This window comes from Podarcis filfolensis (assembly GCF_964270895.1).
Source record: "Podarcis filfolensis genome assembly, chromosome: 8".
NCBI classification, from domain to species: Eukaryota; Metazoa; Chordata; class Lepidosauria; order Squamata; family Lacertidae; genus Podarcis; species Podarcis filfolensis.
Window position 1 is genome coordinate 28,638,298 of NC_139611.1, and position 16,160 is coordinate 28,654,457.

Sequence of the window (16,160 nt, forward strand, 5' to 3'; positions counted from 1 at the left end):
GTAACGCAAACAGAAGCCGCTGCAACGCTCGCGGCGGCAGAGAAGCGCCTGCTGCCGACGCCGCCATGGCCGAGCAGGTGCCTCCGGTGTCTCCCGTGGAGGTCGAGACGGAGCGGCGCGTGCGGGCGTGGGCGGAGGCGCAGCGGGCGCGGGGCCGTCGCGTGGCGCTGGTGACGTCGGGCGGGACGCAGGTCCCGCTGGAGGCGCGAGCCGTCCGCTTCCTGGAGAACTTCAGCAGCGGGCGGCGCGGGGCGGCCTCGGCCGAGAGGCTGGTGCGCGCCGGCTACGGCGTCTGCTTCCTCTACCGCACACGGTCGGCTTTTCCCTGGGCGCGCGCCCTGCCGCTCAGCGGGCCCGCGCTCCTGGACGTTCTGCGCGTGCACGATGGTGACGCAGGTGGGCAGCGCGTCGTGGTCGACTGCAGCGGCAGCGCGCTGCCGGACCTCGTGCCCGCGCTGCTGGCCTACCACCGCGCCAAGGAGGAGGGCGCCCTCCTGGTCCTCGAATTCACCGGCCTGGTGGAGTACCTGGCGCTCCTGCGCGCTGCCGCCCGGGCCCTCGCACCGCTCGGTAAGCGGAGGTGGTGGGAGGTCGGAGGAAAGGAGGGCGTGGTGCCCGCGCCTGCTCGTCCACCTCAGTATTGCCGGTACGGAGTGGCAGCAGTTTTCTCCTGGGTTCCAAGTGTGAGCCTGGGAGTTCCTGCCAGCAATGCTAGGTCGTTTTATGCGGGTCAGGATCTGGAGCATGTTTGTTGGGTGGTGCTTTCCACTGGGTAATATGGATCCAGGTTTGTGTATTGAAGCTTGCAGCTCTGGAGCCCAGTCCTGAGCACATTTGCTCTGTAGTAGGACTGCTGATTCAAAGGGGCTTACACTCAAGTAAGCGTGCTCAGGACTGCAGTCTAGAACAATCATCTATTTGAATTAAAACAGACTAAGATAATAAGTTTAAATGCATTCTGCCTCCCCCATGCCCGCTTTTATGGTTTAGGGATTTTTTACTTTTACTTTCTAAAAAATTTCTATTAACATTAACACTCTGGAAACTAAATAAATTCAAAATAACTTAAAACCTTCCAGTCTAAAATTTTGCACATTCATGTGGAAATTGTTGTGGAGGTCTTTCAACTAGCACCACTTATGGTACCAATTTTTCTCACTTGCTTAATCCTCAACCAGGTTCCAGTGCCATGTTTTACTTGGCAGCAGCTGTGTCTGATTTCTACATCCCAGCTTCAGAGATGCCTGAGCATAAGATCCAGTCTACTGATGGACCCCTACAGGTGAGCTCAGCAGGTACTGGAATTTTGTTCCTGGAGACTTGTGGTTCATTAAGAGGAGTAATGGCTTTTCTTCTATTAAGCACTCCAGTTGCGATGTTTAAGATTACTTTTATGTTGCCAGAGCTGGGGAACCCACAAAAGTAGTGGCTAAAGGCCTGTAAATTAGACAGGCTTATATAGAGGCATTCCTTTGCCTTTGCTTTCCACATGCATAGAAATAAAATAATATTTTCAGAGGGGAAGAATGCCTGCATTAACAGAGATGGATGCCTGATTCAGCAAGAATTCAGTGTCTAATTTATGTCAGATTGGTCCTAAGCTTAGTTTTCCCCTGCACAAACACTCACAGATTCTCCTAACAATATTTCTTCACATGTAAGTTACCTATCAACATATACATCAATATATTTATCCACTACAGAGGCCTGTAGCCAAGCACCAGAATCCTGGGTTGTAGTACCAGATTGTTACTTTGCTCCACCTTTTGATATTCCCCATCTAGGAGCACTCACCAGCTTTTCCTCTGTTGCCCTGGGATGGGTCTCTTCCTTGGAATCTGGGTTGGACAGGGCAGTCTAGGCCCTATTACTAGATCTGCTTGTGTGTGTGTTTGTCTGTACTGTACACATGTTCATGGAATGATCATACTGGGACAAATGAGGAAATGCAAATAAATATCAAACCCAAGGAACATCAATGTTTGTTTTCACAAAATAGCAGGCAGGAAGAAAACTGACTTTGTGGCCAGAACCACCAGTGCAGTTATAGAGTAGTAAAAGGTGGCTAGTCCAATACAAGGCAAACCTACCTTGCTTGGATCATAATCGAGTTAGTAACTCTTAGTGCAAGAGAAGCTAAAGGCAAGGTGCTTAGTTTATAGGGAGGTTTGGGGATTGGTGTTTGGAAACTCAGCAAAGTCCATGTGTAAACAACAAGAGTTGCAGCTCCAGTGATAGCTGTAGGTGTGCAAGATACCTAATGCTTGAAATGTGGAAATAAGGGAGAGGGTTGCGACACAGTTATAACCTCTGTCAAACAATGAGTAGGTAGAAATGGTTCCCTGATTTTTAAATTAGGACTGCTTATAAAGTCTGGGTTATTTGTTGGGTTCTCTCTGTGCCAACCCATCCCTTTCCCAAGCTCAGGCTATCGCTGCATCAAGAGCATGTGTGTGTTAGAGCTAGGCGATATCAGCTTTTCAGATATGTGGCGTATCACCAGCCAAACATTGCATTTTGGCTATATACCGCAATGTTGAAAAAATAAGCTGCATTGGCTCTGCCTGCAAGTGCCTCCAGTGATCGTTGCTAGCAGAAGGACTCAGGAGCCGTGGCGGTTTCACCAGCAATATACTGCTGAGTGAAACCGACATCACGGTCTGCTTCTCATACCGGTCCTGGGCGATATATCGCCCAGGCCTAGTGTGTGTGCATTATGCTGAACTTCTTTCTTAAGAACATAAGAAGAGCACTGCTGGATCAAGTCACGGGGCCATTTAGTCCAGCATCCTATATCACAGCGGGCAATTGGCTGCCTGTAGAAAACTGTCAAGTAGGAGTTGAGCACAAGAGCACTCCCCTCCTGTGGTTTACAGCAACTGGCATGCAGAATCATTACTGCCTCTAGCCGTGGCCATCTCCTCTGTGAATTTGTCTAATACTCCTTTCCTTGTTGCAGATCACAATGAAGATGGTGCCAAAGATGTTATCCCCTCTGGTTAAGGAATGGGCTCCAGAGGCGTTTGTGATCTCATTCAAGCTGGAAACAAACCCTTCCATCCTGATTGACAAAGCAAAGCAGGCATTGGAGAAATACCGCCACCAGGTGGTGGTTGCCAACGTGCTGGACTCCCGGAGAACCTCCGTGATTGTGGTCACCAAGGACTCGGAGACTCAGCTGTCGCTTTCTGATGACGAAGTGGCCCAAGGCATGGAAATCGAAGAGAAGATTGTCAGCTATCTTGAGTCCCAGCACAGGGCTTTTATGGAGAAATGACTTCTCCTGAGTAAAAGTGACTTCTTTGATTCCTCAGAACAGAATAGACAAATGGTTAAGAGGTGAACCGAAGATGTTTTTATTACTGCTAAATCGTGTCAAAACTTTACTACAATGGTGTATAGGATCAAAAGGGTGAAATTCTGACATAATTTTGGCTATTTTTGCACAACACACGTTTGCTGCTTGTTAGAAATATATACCATATAAATCTAAACATTCCTAAGTCACGGCTTTTCTGAGTGTACCATCCCTATCTCCTGTTTTGTTTAGCCTTGTGTGATCAAACCTCAGGGAATGTTTGAATACGCTCTCCTTGCAAGCAAGGTTAGATGGCTACACCTTGACCAAAATGACTTCTGGCCATTTCACTTGGTCATAGTCCGACCAGGACTGGCCCTGGTGCTGTTTGCATTGCCATATAAAGGTTCTTGCTAATACATAACCTTCTGGGTCTATGTTAAAATATTATATAGGGTTAGAGCAGGGTCGAGGAACCTTCCTTTTGCATTCCTGTCAGTGGTAAACTGTGTGCTGGCAGTGGGTGGGACAGAAGCCAGCTGTGGGCAGAGCCAGAAGTTGGCATGGTTTTTCTTTTCCACCCTGTGGGCTGATGGGGAAGAAGCAGTTCACTCTTGCTGGATGCCTGAGCTGATTGTGCATAGGGGCTTTTGAAATCAGGCAGTAGGACTGCATGAAACCCACCTCTGGCTTAGAGATGTTCACCTTTGTACCATGTGCCACTAATTTGGGTTCAGTTTTTTACTCCTGCCAAGGTGGCAGAGCCTTTGCTTTCACTATTGTGTATTCAGCTGTACTTTCCATAGTTTAAATTGTTATACGGTGCCTCATGTACATCACAGGTGAGAAGGCACCATAAGCATTGAAAAGGAAAACAGCCATGTCATGTGGAGGCTATACTCTGAATTTCAATTGTTGGGGGTGACAAGATGATAGTGTGATGGGAGAGAAAGGAAGGAAGTGATTATACTGAAGACTTTTCCATTTGGGAATTAAGACCAGGGTTTGAGAGGGTGGTTTTGAGGATCAATTTGTAAGGAGGCAGTGATGTATATAGTACCATTTTTTGCTAGCCTTCCCCAACTTGGTTCCTGTCAGATGTTTTCTACTACAAATCCCATCAGCTTCTCAAAGCATAATCTTACATATAATTTATTTGTACTTTAATCAAATGGCACAAGAGTAGGTTACAAAAACGCCAGTTAATATTAAAATCACAAAATGAAACCACAAAACTAACCAATGATGAAGGTAACAAAAGAGCAGCACAGAACATCAGTGCAAGAGCAATGCATGTCTCCACAGAAGTGAACCCCGTGAATTCAGTAGTGCTTCCTACCAAGTCAGTATAGGAATGTTGTGTCTGTCCATTTCCTGCCATGTGATTCCATGCTTCCTCAGTTCTTTCTGTGTTCATGTATTTGAATGCACAGCTCCACCAAAATGTCTGGTGTTGCATTTATTTTAAAGTGTACTTATTTGGGAAGAACATGTGCTAGATGGTCTGAAAGGCAGCCTCCCCCATCTTCTGCACTATAGATCTTTTGGATAACAACTTGCACCAGCAACTCTTCAGTAACCTGTGCTGCCTGAGGATGATGGGTTTTTCAGCCCAAAATATTGAGGGCAACAGGCTGAAGAAAGCTGCTTCAAGGCTTGATGTATTTGTTCATGTTCAGATTCAGAACCTGGTAGATGACCAAAATTGTTCTTTAATTGTTTCAATCCTGGTGAAGTTAAATCTCTAATTAGTCTTTCAGTAAACGGGGATCAGGGTACACACACCGATATGCCTGCATACGTAAAGTACAAAAGTAAAAGGAGTTTTGCAATGGCATATATATGTTGAAAACAAGCACAGCGAGATTTCACAACAGCAGTAATAACAGAGTACACAGGTATACAGGATCCAGATTCAGTCTCCTTGCGGGAATAATTGACAGAGGAATGGATTGCATCCAACATTAGCCCTACTCAGAGTGGGCCCATTGAAATGAATGAACATGACTAATTAGACCCCTTAATTCAATTGGGTTTACTCTGTCTAGGACTTAGTTGGAAACAACCCTCAGACTTCACCATAGGGTAGCAGTGCCAGGAGATGGAAGTATGTAGTTTGAGAAAAGCTGGAGCATAGGTTTGTAATGCCAGTAAAAAAGTCACCCACAGTTGGAATTAATGTTGTGATTTTTCAGTGCGAGAAAATCAAGCAGCAATGTCACAAAAACTGGCTAGGGTGGTAAAACCTGGGTTTTGAGGCTTCCTATTATTTCTCCACCCCACACACTAATCTTGACTGCCCACCAGGGACATGGGTATGGACAAAGGTTGGCTCACAGTGGAGAGCAGCAGGTATCTCTGTGCAGGTTGGTCTGATATCTGACTTTGAAGCTGGGTCCTGTGCGTATTTACGCACAGATAAGTTCTGCTGTGTTCCAAAGCAGAGTTAGAAATGTATCTGTCTAAGCTGTGTGGCTGCAATCCTATACATACATTTTGGCATGTGTGGTAGATAGAATAAGAATCATCATAAATACATACATACATACATACATACATACATACCTTATGTGGGAATACTCTATTCCAGTTATGTCTTTCATCCAAAAATGTATAGGATTTTCCTGTGACTATTTTGACCCCATAGGCTTCAGTTCTGTGCTGTCTTGCATTTGAGTTGATCCCAGCAACTCTTTGGGACTTAACATTTGAGTAAGCATGCTTTAGGGTTTCACACCTATGCATGTCTTTTACATACAAGACCTAGTGAACTCTTTGAATTTACTCTGTTAGGTTGCCACGAGTGCTACCATTCCTGCATACTTACCTGGGAGTAAGCCCCATTAAATGCTGGGCGATTTAACTTCCAAATAAGCACAGTTCCCACAGCAAGCACAATCCTGTGTGCGTTTAGCAAGTCACATTACCTTTTACAGTCATTGCCTCTCAGCCTAATTTACCTCGCAGGGTTGTCGTGGAGGGGGGATTAAAGGAGATTGGGGAGAACTATACACCATCTTAAACATCTTGGGGAGGGGGTGCGGAAAAATATGGGACATAAATGAAATAAACCCCTGTGGGTGCTTGCTTTAGGGAGAAAAGCAGCAAAGTTTACTTCCGAGTAACGCATGCAATGCAAGCGAAATGGGTTTTACCCGCGGCGGGGGCGTTGCCACCTTGCCACGACTACATGCTCCGCGGGAGGGGGGCGCCCTTCTCCCCCCACTGCGCTGAGGCTTAGCCGGGGCCTGGAGGGTAGGCCTCGTTGCCATGGTGACCGCGGCCTAGCTTTGGGCTCGGGTAATCCGAACCGGCTCTCAACTGGCGTTGCCGAGCTCGCATGGAGGGAGCCCAGCCGGTGAGTATGGAAGGGGGTGGATGCGGCTCCTCCGGGGAAGGCTAAAGAAGAGCAGCCGGGAATAGCGGGGAGCGGAGCGTGAGCTCTCTCCTTCCTTGCGCCGGCGAGGCTGTTGGTCGGGAGAGAAACAAAACACACGACAAGCGCCTCAGAAAAGAGCCGCGCGGCATTCGGCCGAGAAGCAGCGGCCACGGAAGCCCCCGGCGAACCTCCCCTTGTGCTGCTGTCTTCGCCCGGCAGCGAGAGGTAGACTGTGCCTGGCCAGGGGAGGCTCAACAGTGAATTTGCCTGACACGATACATATCTGCTGTAGATACATTTCTGCCCTTTTCGTAGAGTTGAAAGGGACCCAAAGTCACCCCGAAAACCGTGTGGGGTAGGTTAGGCCGTGAGAATGGATGACTGGCCCAAGGCCACCCAGTGGCCGAATGGTGGGATTTGAATCCTGGTCTCCCAAGTCTTGCCCAAAATTTTTAACCACTACATCATACTGGCTAGATTTAAAAAAATCCCTGCTGGGTTAATGAAAACTGGAACAAGATCACTCTATGCTGCCAAGTTTCTGTTTTGTGTAAGTTTTTGTAAATGTTCACCTCTGAACTGCTGCACACTCACACCCTGCCTTGCCCTTGTGTTTCTTTTGTGTGTGATTCTTTAAAACAAACAAAAAAGCCAACAACTTTATTTAAACAATTACAAACACAAAAAGTGATTCCTGGATCGGAATATCAAAAGTAGGTTTTGCATCATACATGCGTATTCAGGAAAAGGGTCCATTAAGACAACCTGATTTCCATCATCATTGCATATAGACAATTTTGTGCATCTGTTTCAAAAGTGTAAGAAATAAAGTCCCACCATATAATGTGAAACCACCCCAGGTCTTCTGACCCAGTGGAGATCGGGAAAGTTTCTCCGAAAAACCTTAGAGTCCACGTATTTTTATATTTGTGTTAAATGTCAGTGCTTCAGTGTTTTCCACCATTGTGGCAACTGAGATTCTGGGTGCAGCCAGCATCCACGTTATCAGATCTTTTCAGGTGTTTATTACACACTTAGCCACCCCAGAGATTTAACATACATTAGAGATTTAAATGGCACTTCAGAATTTAGAAACCAAGGAGCATTCCCAAGCATTCCCACCAAAGATAGAAAAATGTGCCAACAATCTGGCAAGAGCCCAGATGTTCTTCTAGATGTGTCTTGAATGTTTTGGAGACCAGTATTGTAACTGGCCAACTGTTGCAGATAATGCGGCTGTTAAAGATGCAGCTACATGGACTGGTTGAAAAATTGACAATTGCAGCTGATAGATGTTGATTTACAAGATGTGGTGAGGGGCAGTAACTTCGATGGCTTCAAAAGGGAATTAAATGCATTAATTGAAGGGAGGAGGAAACATAGGATTCTTCCTTACATACCGAGCCAGGCCCTTGCTCCACTTTACTCAGTAATGTCTACAGTAGGGATTAGGAAACTATGGCCTTCCAGATGTTGCTAGACTTCCTTGAGCCAGCATAGTCAGTAGCCAGGAATGTTGGGAGTTGGAGTGCAATAACATCTGAAGAGCCATAGGTCCCCCATCCCTAGTCTATGTTGACCAGAAGCCCCTCTCCAGGGTTTCTGACAGGGAGCATTCCCCAGCCCTACCTGGAGATACCAGGTACTGAACATGGGACCTTTTGCATGCAGAGCATGTGATTGCTTGCTTGCTTGCTTATTTTGTATAATACCCTTCATCCAAAGATCACAGGGCAGTTCACAACACAAAAATACAAAATGAGAACACGAAATACATAATAAAACTAGAACCAAAACAAACCAATAACCCCCCACCCACAAACACATTTTAAAGGCCATGGAATGTTCAATCAGCCAAAGGCCTGGTTATAGAGAAATGTTTTCGCCTGATACCTAAAGATATGTAATGAAGGCGCCAGGGGAGCCTTCCTGGGATGCGCATTCTGCAAATGGAACCACCACATAAAAGGCCCATTCTTGTGTTGCCAGCCTCTGAGCCTCTTGTGGAAAGGGCACATGAAGAAGGGCCTCCAATGATTAACACAGGGTTTGGGTTGGTTCATATGTGGGGAGGTGGTCCTTGAGGTATTGCAGTCCTGAACCATTTAAGGCTTTATAGGTCAAAACCAGCACTTTGAATTGGGCCCAGAGATTTGTCCTTCTGTGGCGCTCACTCGTAGCCAAGTAAGATTGTCTTCCATAAGCACGGTTTTAACAATGAGACCGTAAGTGACTGTGGAGGCCAATTCTGGATCCACATGTCCTTCCACAGTGGTTTCCGGGCGGGAGTTGATCATGGTGTGGATTTGCCAAGCGTACCTTCCTCTTAGCACGTTTCTCCCTTGCATTCTGAGGTCGAGTGACTTCAAAGCCCCTGACACCTTTGGTAAAGCCTGTTCTCCAACTGGAGCGCTCGCAGGCAAGTGTTTCCCAATTGTTGGTGTTTATACTACATTTTTTTAGATTTACCTTGAGACAGTCTTTCAACCTCTTTTGTTGACCACCAGCATTATGCTTTCCATTTTTAAGTTCAGAATAGAGTAGTTGCTTTGGAAGACGATAGGCATCTGCACAACATGACCAGTCCAACAAAGCTGATGTTGAAGAATAATTGCTTCAACACTGTTGATCTTTGCTTCTTCCAGTACACTGGTATTAGTTTGCCTGTCTTCCCAAGTGATGTGTAAAAATTTTCGGAGACACCTTTGATGGAATCTTTCAAGGAGCTGGAGATGGTGTTTATAAGTGGTCCATGTTTCACAAGCATACACTAAGGTTGGTAGTACAATAGCTTTGTAAACAAGCATTTTGTTTCCCTACAAATGTCCTGGTCCTCAAACACTCTGCACTTCAGTTGGGAGAAAGCCTCACTCACAGAGCTCAAGTGATGCTAGATTTTGGCATCAATGTCAGCCCTTGTGGAAAGATAAGTGCCCAGGTAGGAGAAGTGATCGACATTTTCTAACGCTACACCATTGAGTTGGATTTGTGGCACTGCAGAAGGGTTATTTCGCACTTGGTGGTTTTTTGCACTTTTTTGCACTTTGGTTTTTTGGATGTTGAGTGATAGGCCAAGTTTTTCGTAAACTTCTGCAAAGATATTTAAGATGGTTTGGAGGGCATCCTCTGAGCATGTGCACACTACGTTGTCATCACCATACTGAAACTCTATGACGGAAGTTACGGTAACCTTACTCTTTGATTTCAGCCTGCTCAGATTGAAGAGCTTTCCATCTGTTTGATGTAAGATTTCTTCTCCGGTGGGGAGTTTCCCTTGGACAAAGTGTAAGATCATGGCAATGAAAATAATGAATAGAGTTGGTGCAATAACACAACCCTGTTTAACACCTGATCCCCCTGTGAATGGTTCACTTTGAGAGCCATTGTTATCTGCGTTTGTTGCTGTAATATTACCATGGAGGAGCCGAATGATGTTCACAAATTTATCCGGGCAGCCAATTTTCAGAAGGACAATCCACAGGGCATTACGATTTACAGTGTCGAAAGATATAGCCTGCTTCACAGAAGAGAGATCTATCCATAGCTGTTAGCCACGAGGGCTAGCAGAATGTTTCCAAATACAGTTGCTGAAGCAGTATAGCTGAGAAGACTGAATATAATAAATAAATAAAAATATTTATTAATTGTTTAGGGAAGACCCCTTTTCTGATTCCTTTCTACATTCCTTTATACAGGAGCAAGCACATATAGAAGACATAACTCAGCAGCTCAAGGAAGAAGGGGTTGACACTACAGCGCCTGCAAAGGACCAGCTCTGTTATGTCTGGAGTTTGTTCCTACGCAGTCAAGAGGAGTTGCATTCTGCTGCCGGAGAGTTAGAGAAACTCAGGCGACAGCAAGTGGAAGAGATGAGAGAGGTAGGTGGGAAGATTGTCAGCCACTGGCTGCTGACACTGGAGTAGGCCAACCACTTCTAAAGGGTTTTTCAAAGGTAGATGCTTTCAGGTTTACAGCCCTTGGGATTGTTCCAAGCTAGGTGTGGACAATTTGCTCAAGATAGAAGTCCATGCTGAAGAACTTCCCACAGCAAATATGTATTGGGTACATGGACTGAACATACGTTGTGTGCCATTTTTATGCATATGGTGGATGTTACACCACAGTTGTTGGGCATGTTGTGCTTATTTTACAATGTTTTTTATTCTGAAAGTGGCTGCTCTCAAGGTGCCCAGACTACAACGAGAGGGGCATGGAGGGCCTGTCCTCTGGGCCATAATGTTAATAATGTGCAGTATAGGACCTGGGCTTGTTTATGCATTACATTCCACCTTTGGCACAGCACAGGAACTGAGCTTTTAGCTCAGCTTCCCTCAACTGGGACTGAGAGGAGTTGTGGTTCAGAACCCACAGAGGGTGCCCTGTTAGCGAAGGGTGATATAGCTGCTGTGTGAACATGTTATAGAAGTCTGTGGTTTGTTTCTGTCCCAGCACAAATCTTCTAACAGAGCTGGAGCATGTTTGAACTGTACATTTTAATCTTCCAGGCTTACCGTGACAGCTACTGGGAATTGATGTGGTTTCTCCAGAGAGGGCTAGCTTTGTGTGAATGAGTCCCAGTTCAGCCCATTGCTTATCCCTCTCATATTTTAGGGCCTCCCAAAGATGTCCATAAACACAGCTCTATCTTTTTGTCCCTTTAACAAAAAATCCTACTTACCTTGGCATGGGGCAGGGGAGCAAAATTTTCCATGATTTCTGTTGGTTTCCTGGTTTTTGTTTTGGAATTTGCATCCGGTTGTCATAGGTGTTTGGTATGTTGTCAATAGGAGAGGAAAAGTACTCATAGTGCATAGCTCACAGGGAACCTTCCTGTGCAAGGTCTCTTGAAAGGAACAGGATTTGCACAGGAGGGCATCCTTTGTTCTTGGGCAAGTCCCGTTTGATTCAGCCTGGCTGGTGATGGGAATCGTTCTAGGTGGGTTTTTTCCCTGTGGCCTTCAAAGAGAAGAGCAAAAATAATAGGAACAGCAGGTGGTAGGGTCTTTCTTATGTCTGACGCAAAGGATTGATTACATTTCTCAACTGTCGTCAGCTTGACAAGGTGAAATTTAGATCTGTGCCATGTGGCTTGAATGTCCACACAGAGAAAAATCTGCCCACATCACATTTGTAAAGAACCCCCTGCCCACTGAGAGCAACAGAAGGCTGTGTAAGCACATCTCCTCCTGCTTTGAACAGAGGATGTCTGGAAAATATGTCTGGAGATATTTAATATGCCATTTGACTTTTTTGTGCTAATTGAACGGAAAAGGAGCAAAATAGATGTCTCAGGTTGGTGGTTTTCCCAGACTTGAAGGACGCCAGAATCATCCGGCTGGATAAGAGCCAAAAGTCCATCTCAAAAAAGTGTCCTGGTTCCCCACAGTGGCCAGCCAGATGTCTCCTGTGTCGCCAGTTGCTGGAAACCACAGGAGGGGAGAGTGCTCTTGTGCTCGAATCCTGCTTGCTGGTTTCCCACAGGCATCTGGTTGGCCAGTATGAGAACAGGATGCTGGACTAGATGGGCCATTGGTCTGATCCAGTAGGCTCTTCCTATGCTATTATGTTGCCCGCTCCAGGAGATAGGGCAATTTCCCACACCCCCTTACAGGGCCTGGAGTGTGGGGTGGCTTGCAGGGATTACTCCAAAGCTGTTTGCTTTGGAACTGTCCCCTCAGCATAGAAAGCTGGTTGTGTGGACTAATGGGCTTCCAACATGGCAAAAGCCCATTGTATGAATGGAGAAGTATGTTCGAATCCTCGAATCAGCAAAGTGTTTCAAAGAGACAGTACAGACAGCAACCATTTTGTGTGGCTTTTCTGTTCCTGGCCCCACGCACCATTCACATTTCTGGAAATGTAAGAATTAAAAAAAAGAAAAGATGGGACCCTTACGCTTAAGGAACTGACAGTCTAAAATGACAGTTGGAAATATATAATTTAAAAGTGATCCAGGTGGTTTCAGTTCCTACTTGCACTGCTCAACCTGTCCTGGATTGAATACGACCCTTTGAACATGTGCACATTTCATTGGATGTGTCCTGCTTCAGGGATGCCAGGAGTCCACTTAAGAGATGGTCAGATCACAGTCTGAGGCCAAGTGCTTGTGGAAGTGTCAACAAGCACAACCAGACCTGGACTCCTTTGGAAATGATAAAGTGGGGAAGAGCCTGTCAATTCTTATCAATGCCAGATAGGGTTGGAAATGCCTCTGCCTGAAGCCTTCCTGAAAAGCTGCTGCCATTCAGTGCAGACAATACTGAGCAAGCAGTATGACAGCTTTTTTTGTTCTAGTGAAGTATATTGGTGTGGGCAGGGGGCTTCAGGCTTCCCTTGTCTTGACCTTAATCTCTTGTTGATTCAAACTTTAGATCAGTTGCTTTGAAATTGTGTTTTGTTGGTTTTTTCCATTTGGTTATAAGGGGAAGATCAGTCATGATGGATCTATGGGCCCAAAAGATGGTGTGTTCTTTCTCCCCTGTGAGAGGTAATCTGCCTCTGAATAGCAGTTGCTGGGATTCATAGGTGGGAAGAGTGCTGCCACCTTTGAAAAGTGGCACTCCAAACCTGCTTGTAGGCTTCCCTTTAGGACATCCAGTTGGCCAGTCTAGTGGAGCACTGGATTAAATGGGCATAATCCAAAAAAGCTACCTGAATCCTCTGTGATGTGCAGGAGTTCTCTGTAGCAGATGTACCAACAGTCCCATGCCCACCAGTTAAAATGGAAATGCTTCTCTAGCACTAGACAGTTTGAAGGCTTCTTCTTTAGCTGTGAACAGCATAAATCCATTCTGATCTAGGGGACTCTGAAGATTTCTCAAACATGTGAAAATCTACATGAAGGTTAACCTCAATATTGAGCAGAAGGTAGGACAGAGCTTTCCAAACTGTATGTCGTGACACATTAGTGTGTCGGCTGCAGCGTATACCTGTGTCACGCAAATGCTCCCTACACTATTCCTGGGGCTGGAAAGGAGTTAAGTTTTACCTCGAGTTTGCTAGTAAAACTGAATGGCTGTGTTGCGAAATGATGCTTGTGTAAAAAGTATGTCATTAACATGAAAAGTTTGGAAAGCTCTGGTGTAGGGAGTCCCATAGTGTTTTCAGGCAGGGCACTCGTAGGGATGGACTGAGCAACCTAATTCTTTTCTTTCTCTGACTCGCTGGGTGCTAAGGCATAGGCCTGTGCCATTCTGTCTTGTACAGCTTCATTGAAAAAACTCATCTCTGTGTGACACATTTTGTGTGCCTTATTTTACCTAAAATATATATTTTTGTGTGCCCTTCCTTCTATACACTAAAACCGCATAGTCAGATCTGGAGAGCTGCACGATCTGACAGGAAGTTGCATTGTGATCCTGAAGCAAGTTCAGGAGTGTTGAAGTGAGTTGGTCTGCTGAAAAAAAACTCATTTGTCACAGCAAGAGTTAAGCAAAGCAATGACTCCATCTGCTGACAGTTAAAGAAATAACCTAATTTCAGCACAGTGCAGATTAGTATGGGTATAGGTGGTCTTTCAAACAACCTGATCCCAAATAAATCAGGTTTTTAAAGTTTAATACCATCACTTTAAATTGAGCCCAGAAACAAAAACTGGGTTTTGCCATAGAAGACAGGAATGAATGAATGCATGAGCGAAAGAGTTTCAGTTATTAGCTGTTGGGAAAGACCTATGCCTGAGACCTTGGAGCGCTGGTGCCAGTCACAGTAGATGTTACTGCTGATGGGAGCATCTGGCAGAAAACATGCAGCACAATTGTTAAAACAGCTGCCCAGGCTCCCCATTTACTAATGACACAGGTTCAAGGGATTTGTGTTAATTTACAGCTACCACCTAAACCCAACTCAGTTGGTGAGATAATCTACAGCAGCATCTCTGCATAGCTGTCAACTTTTCCCTTTTCTTGTGAGGAATCCTATTCGGAATAAGCGAATTTCCCTTAAAAAATGGGAAACGTTGACAGCTATGCATCTCTGGTATTTCCTCGAGTTGATGAGGCTCATTTGACAACAACAAGAAATTGAACCTTTAGTGTCATTGGTCAAGTTCTGTAGAACTCTTCCAGTAGTGATTCAGGCACCTTCTATGCCAGTATTGAAATGCCTGCTGAAAACCTTTCCTCAGGGCCTATGCAGGCAATTCAGAGTTCATCCTTCTGCAGTGGTTTATTGATGCTTGTTTTTAACTTTCTTGCTTTCAAATTGTTTCCCCCTTTTTTATACTTTTATTGTGCGGTTTTTATCTTTTTCATGTTGTAAAGTGCATAGATATATTTTTATGATTTAGCGGCATGTACTTTTAAATAAATAAATAAATGGGCAAATAATGCAGCCTGACCTGTCCTTGCTGATTGGGAATCATAGACTTGCTTTGTCCTTCTCTTTTCAGGTGGAAAATTACGTGGCCCACATCCGTATGTTGACGGAAGCGCGGGATTCTTTGGCAACTGCATTTGAGAGAGAAAATGCGCAGCTTAGGGTGGAAGTTACACAGCTACAACTTGAGCAAGGTACTCTCTCTCTCCCTCACTTTGCTGAATGTGTCAGGTCCAGGACCGTGAAGCTGAGGCCACCCTCTCAAAAATGTCCCTTCAGGTAGCCCATTGCTCACAAGGATCTTGATCAAACTGGAAAGTGGGGTGTAGACCTGCTTTTTATTACTTTATCTACTTAGAGCATTTGGACCCCATTCTTCAGCCAGAAACATTCCCCAAGTGGCTTAAATACAACTAATTAAAACAAGGCAGTCCCTGACCACAGGCTTACAAGGTATAAAGCACAATACACAAGGGGAAAGGGATAGGGAAGGAAAAGGAAAAGAGCAGACTTAAACCTCTTTTGTTGACCACCAGCATTATGCTTTCCATTTTTAAGTTCGGAATAGAGTAGTTGCTTTGGAAGATGATAACTAAACTACAATGGTCTATTGAGATTTGCTTTATTGTCTGGTTTTCTGTTTTTATATTGTAAACTGCTTGGCATATTTTTATGATACAGTGGTATATAAATATTTTTACAAATAAATAATAAATATAATGGCCAGCTGGCATGGAAGCAGCTCAGAGGCAGGAGGCACCAGATGGAATTGGTCTTTCTGCTGGCTGATGGAATGAGCCCTGCTTCCCATCTCTCCCAATGAAGTAACTTTCTTCCTCTTATACTTCCACCCCCAGTTTCCCTAAATAAGAGGTGCTGGGCACCTCTTATTTGACTGTTGACTGTTCCGGGGGAACTCATTAAATGGCTCACCTCAGGAGCCCTGAGAACCACAGTCCAGGTGTCTGTGATGTGCTTACTGGATTAATCTGTGGTTTTAAGTCTGTACAGAAATCCATGTTTTAAATATGTTCTTAAATATGCATTTTATCATAAAAATAAGAGAAGTCAATGGACTTAAGTTCTGCGATTTCAGTGATTCTATCCTGAGTACAGCTTAGTTCAATACGAGCTGCATTTTATCTCAGTGTACACATTTCCAAATGT

At 45.1% G+C, this 16,160-nt stretch overlaps 2 protein-coding genes across 2 annotated transcripts in view; both read left to right on the top strand.

Moving 5' to 3' along the window:
* Positions 1-65: 65 nt before the first annotated feature.
* PPCS (phosphopantothenoylcysteine synthetase) lies at positions 66-3,507 on the top strand (the record flags this gene model as incomplete). The annotated part of the gene is made up of 3 exons (XM_083628944.1): positions 66-570; positions 1,179-1,282; positions 2,960-3,507. The coding sequence occupies 3 exons, from the start codon at positions 66-68 to the stop codon at positions 3,275-3,277; spliced, it is 927 nt and encodes a 308-aa protein (XP_083485070.1). The 3' UTR covers positions 3,278-3,507.
* An 11,559-nt stretch (positions 3,508-15,066) lies between these two features.
* Positions 15,067-16,160, top strand: part of CCDC30 (coiled-coil domain containing 30) — a 28,528-nt gene continuing 27,434 nt past the window's right edge. The window contains exon 1 of the mRNA XM_083628608.1: positions 15,067-15,453. The gene's annotated coding sequence lies outside the window, so the exon portion shown is untranslated. The remainder of the gene's footprint in view (positions 15,454-16,160) is intronic.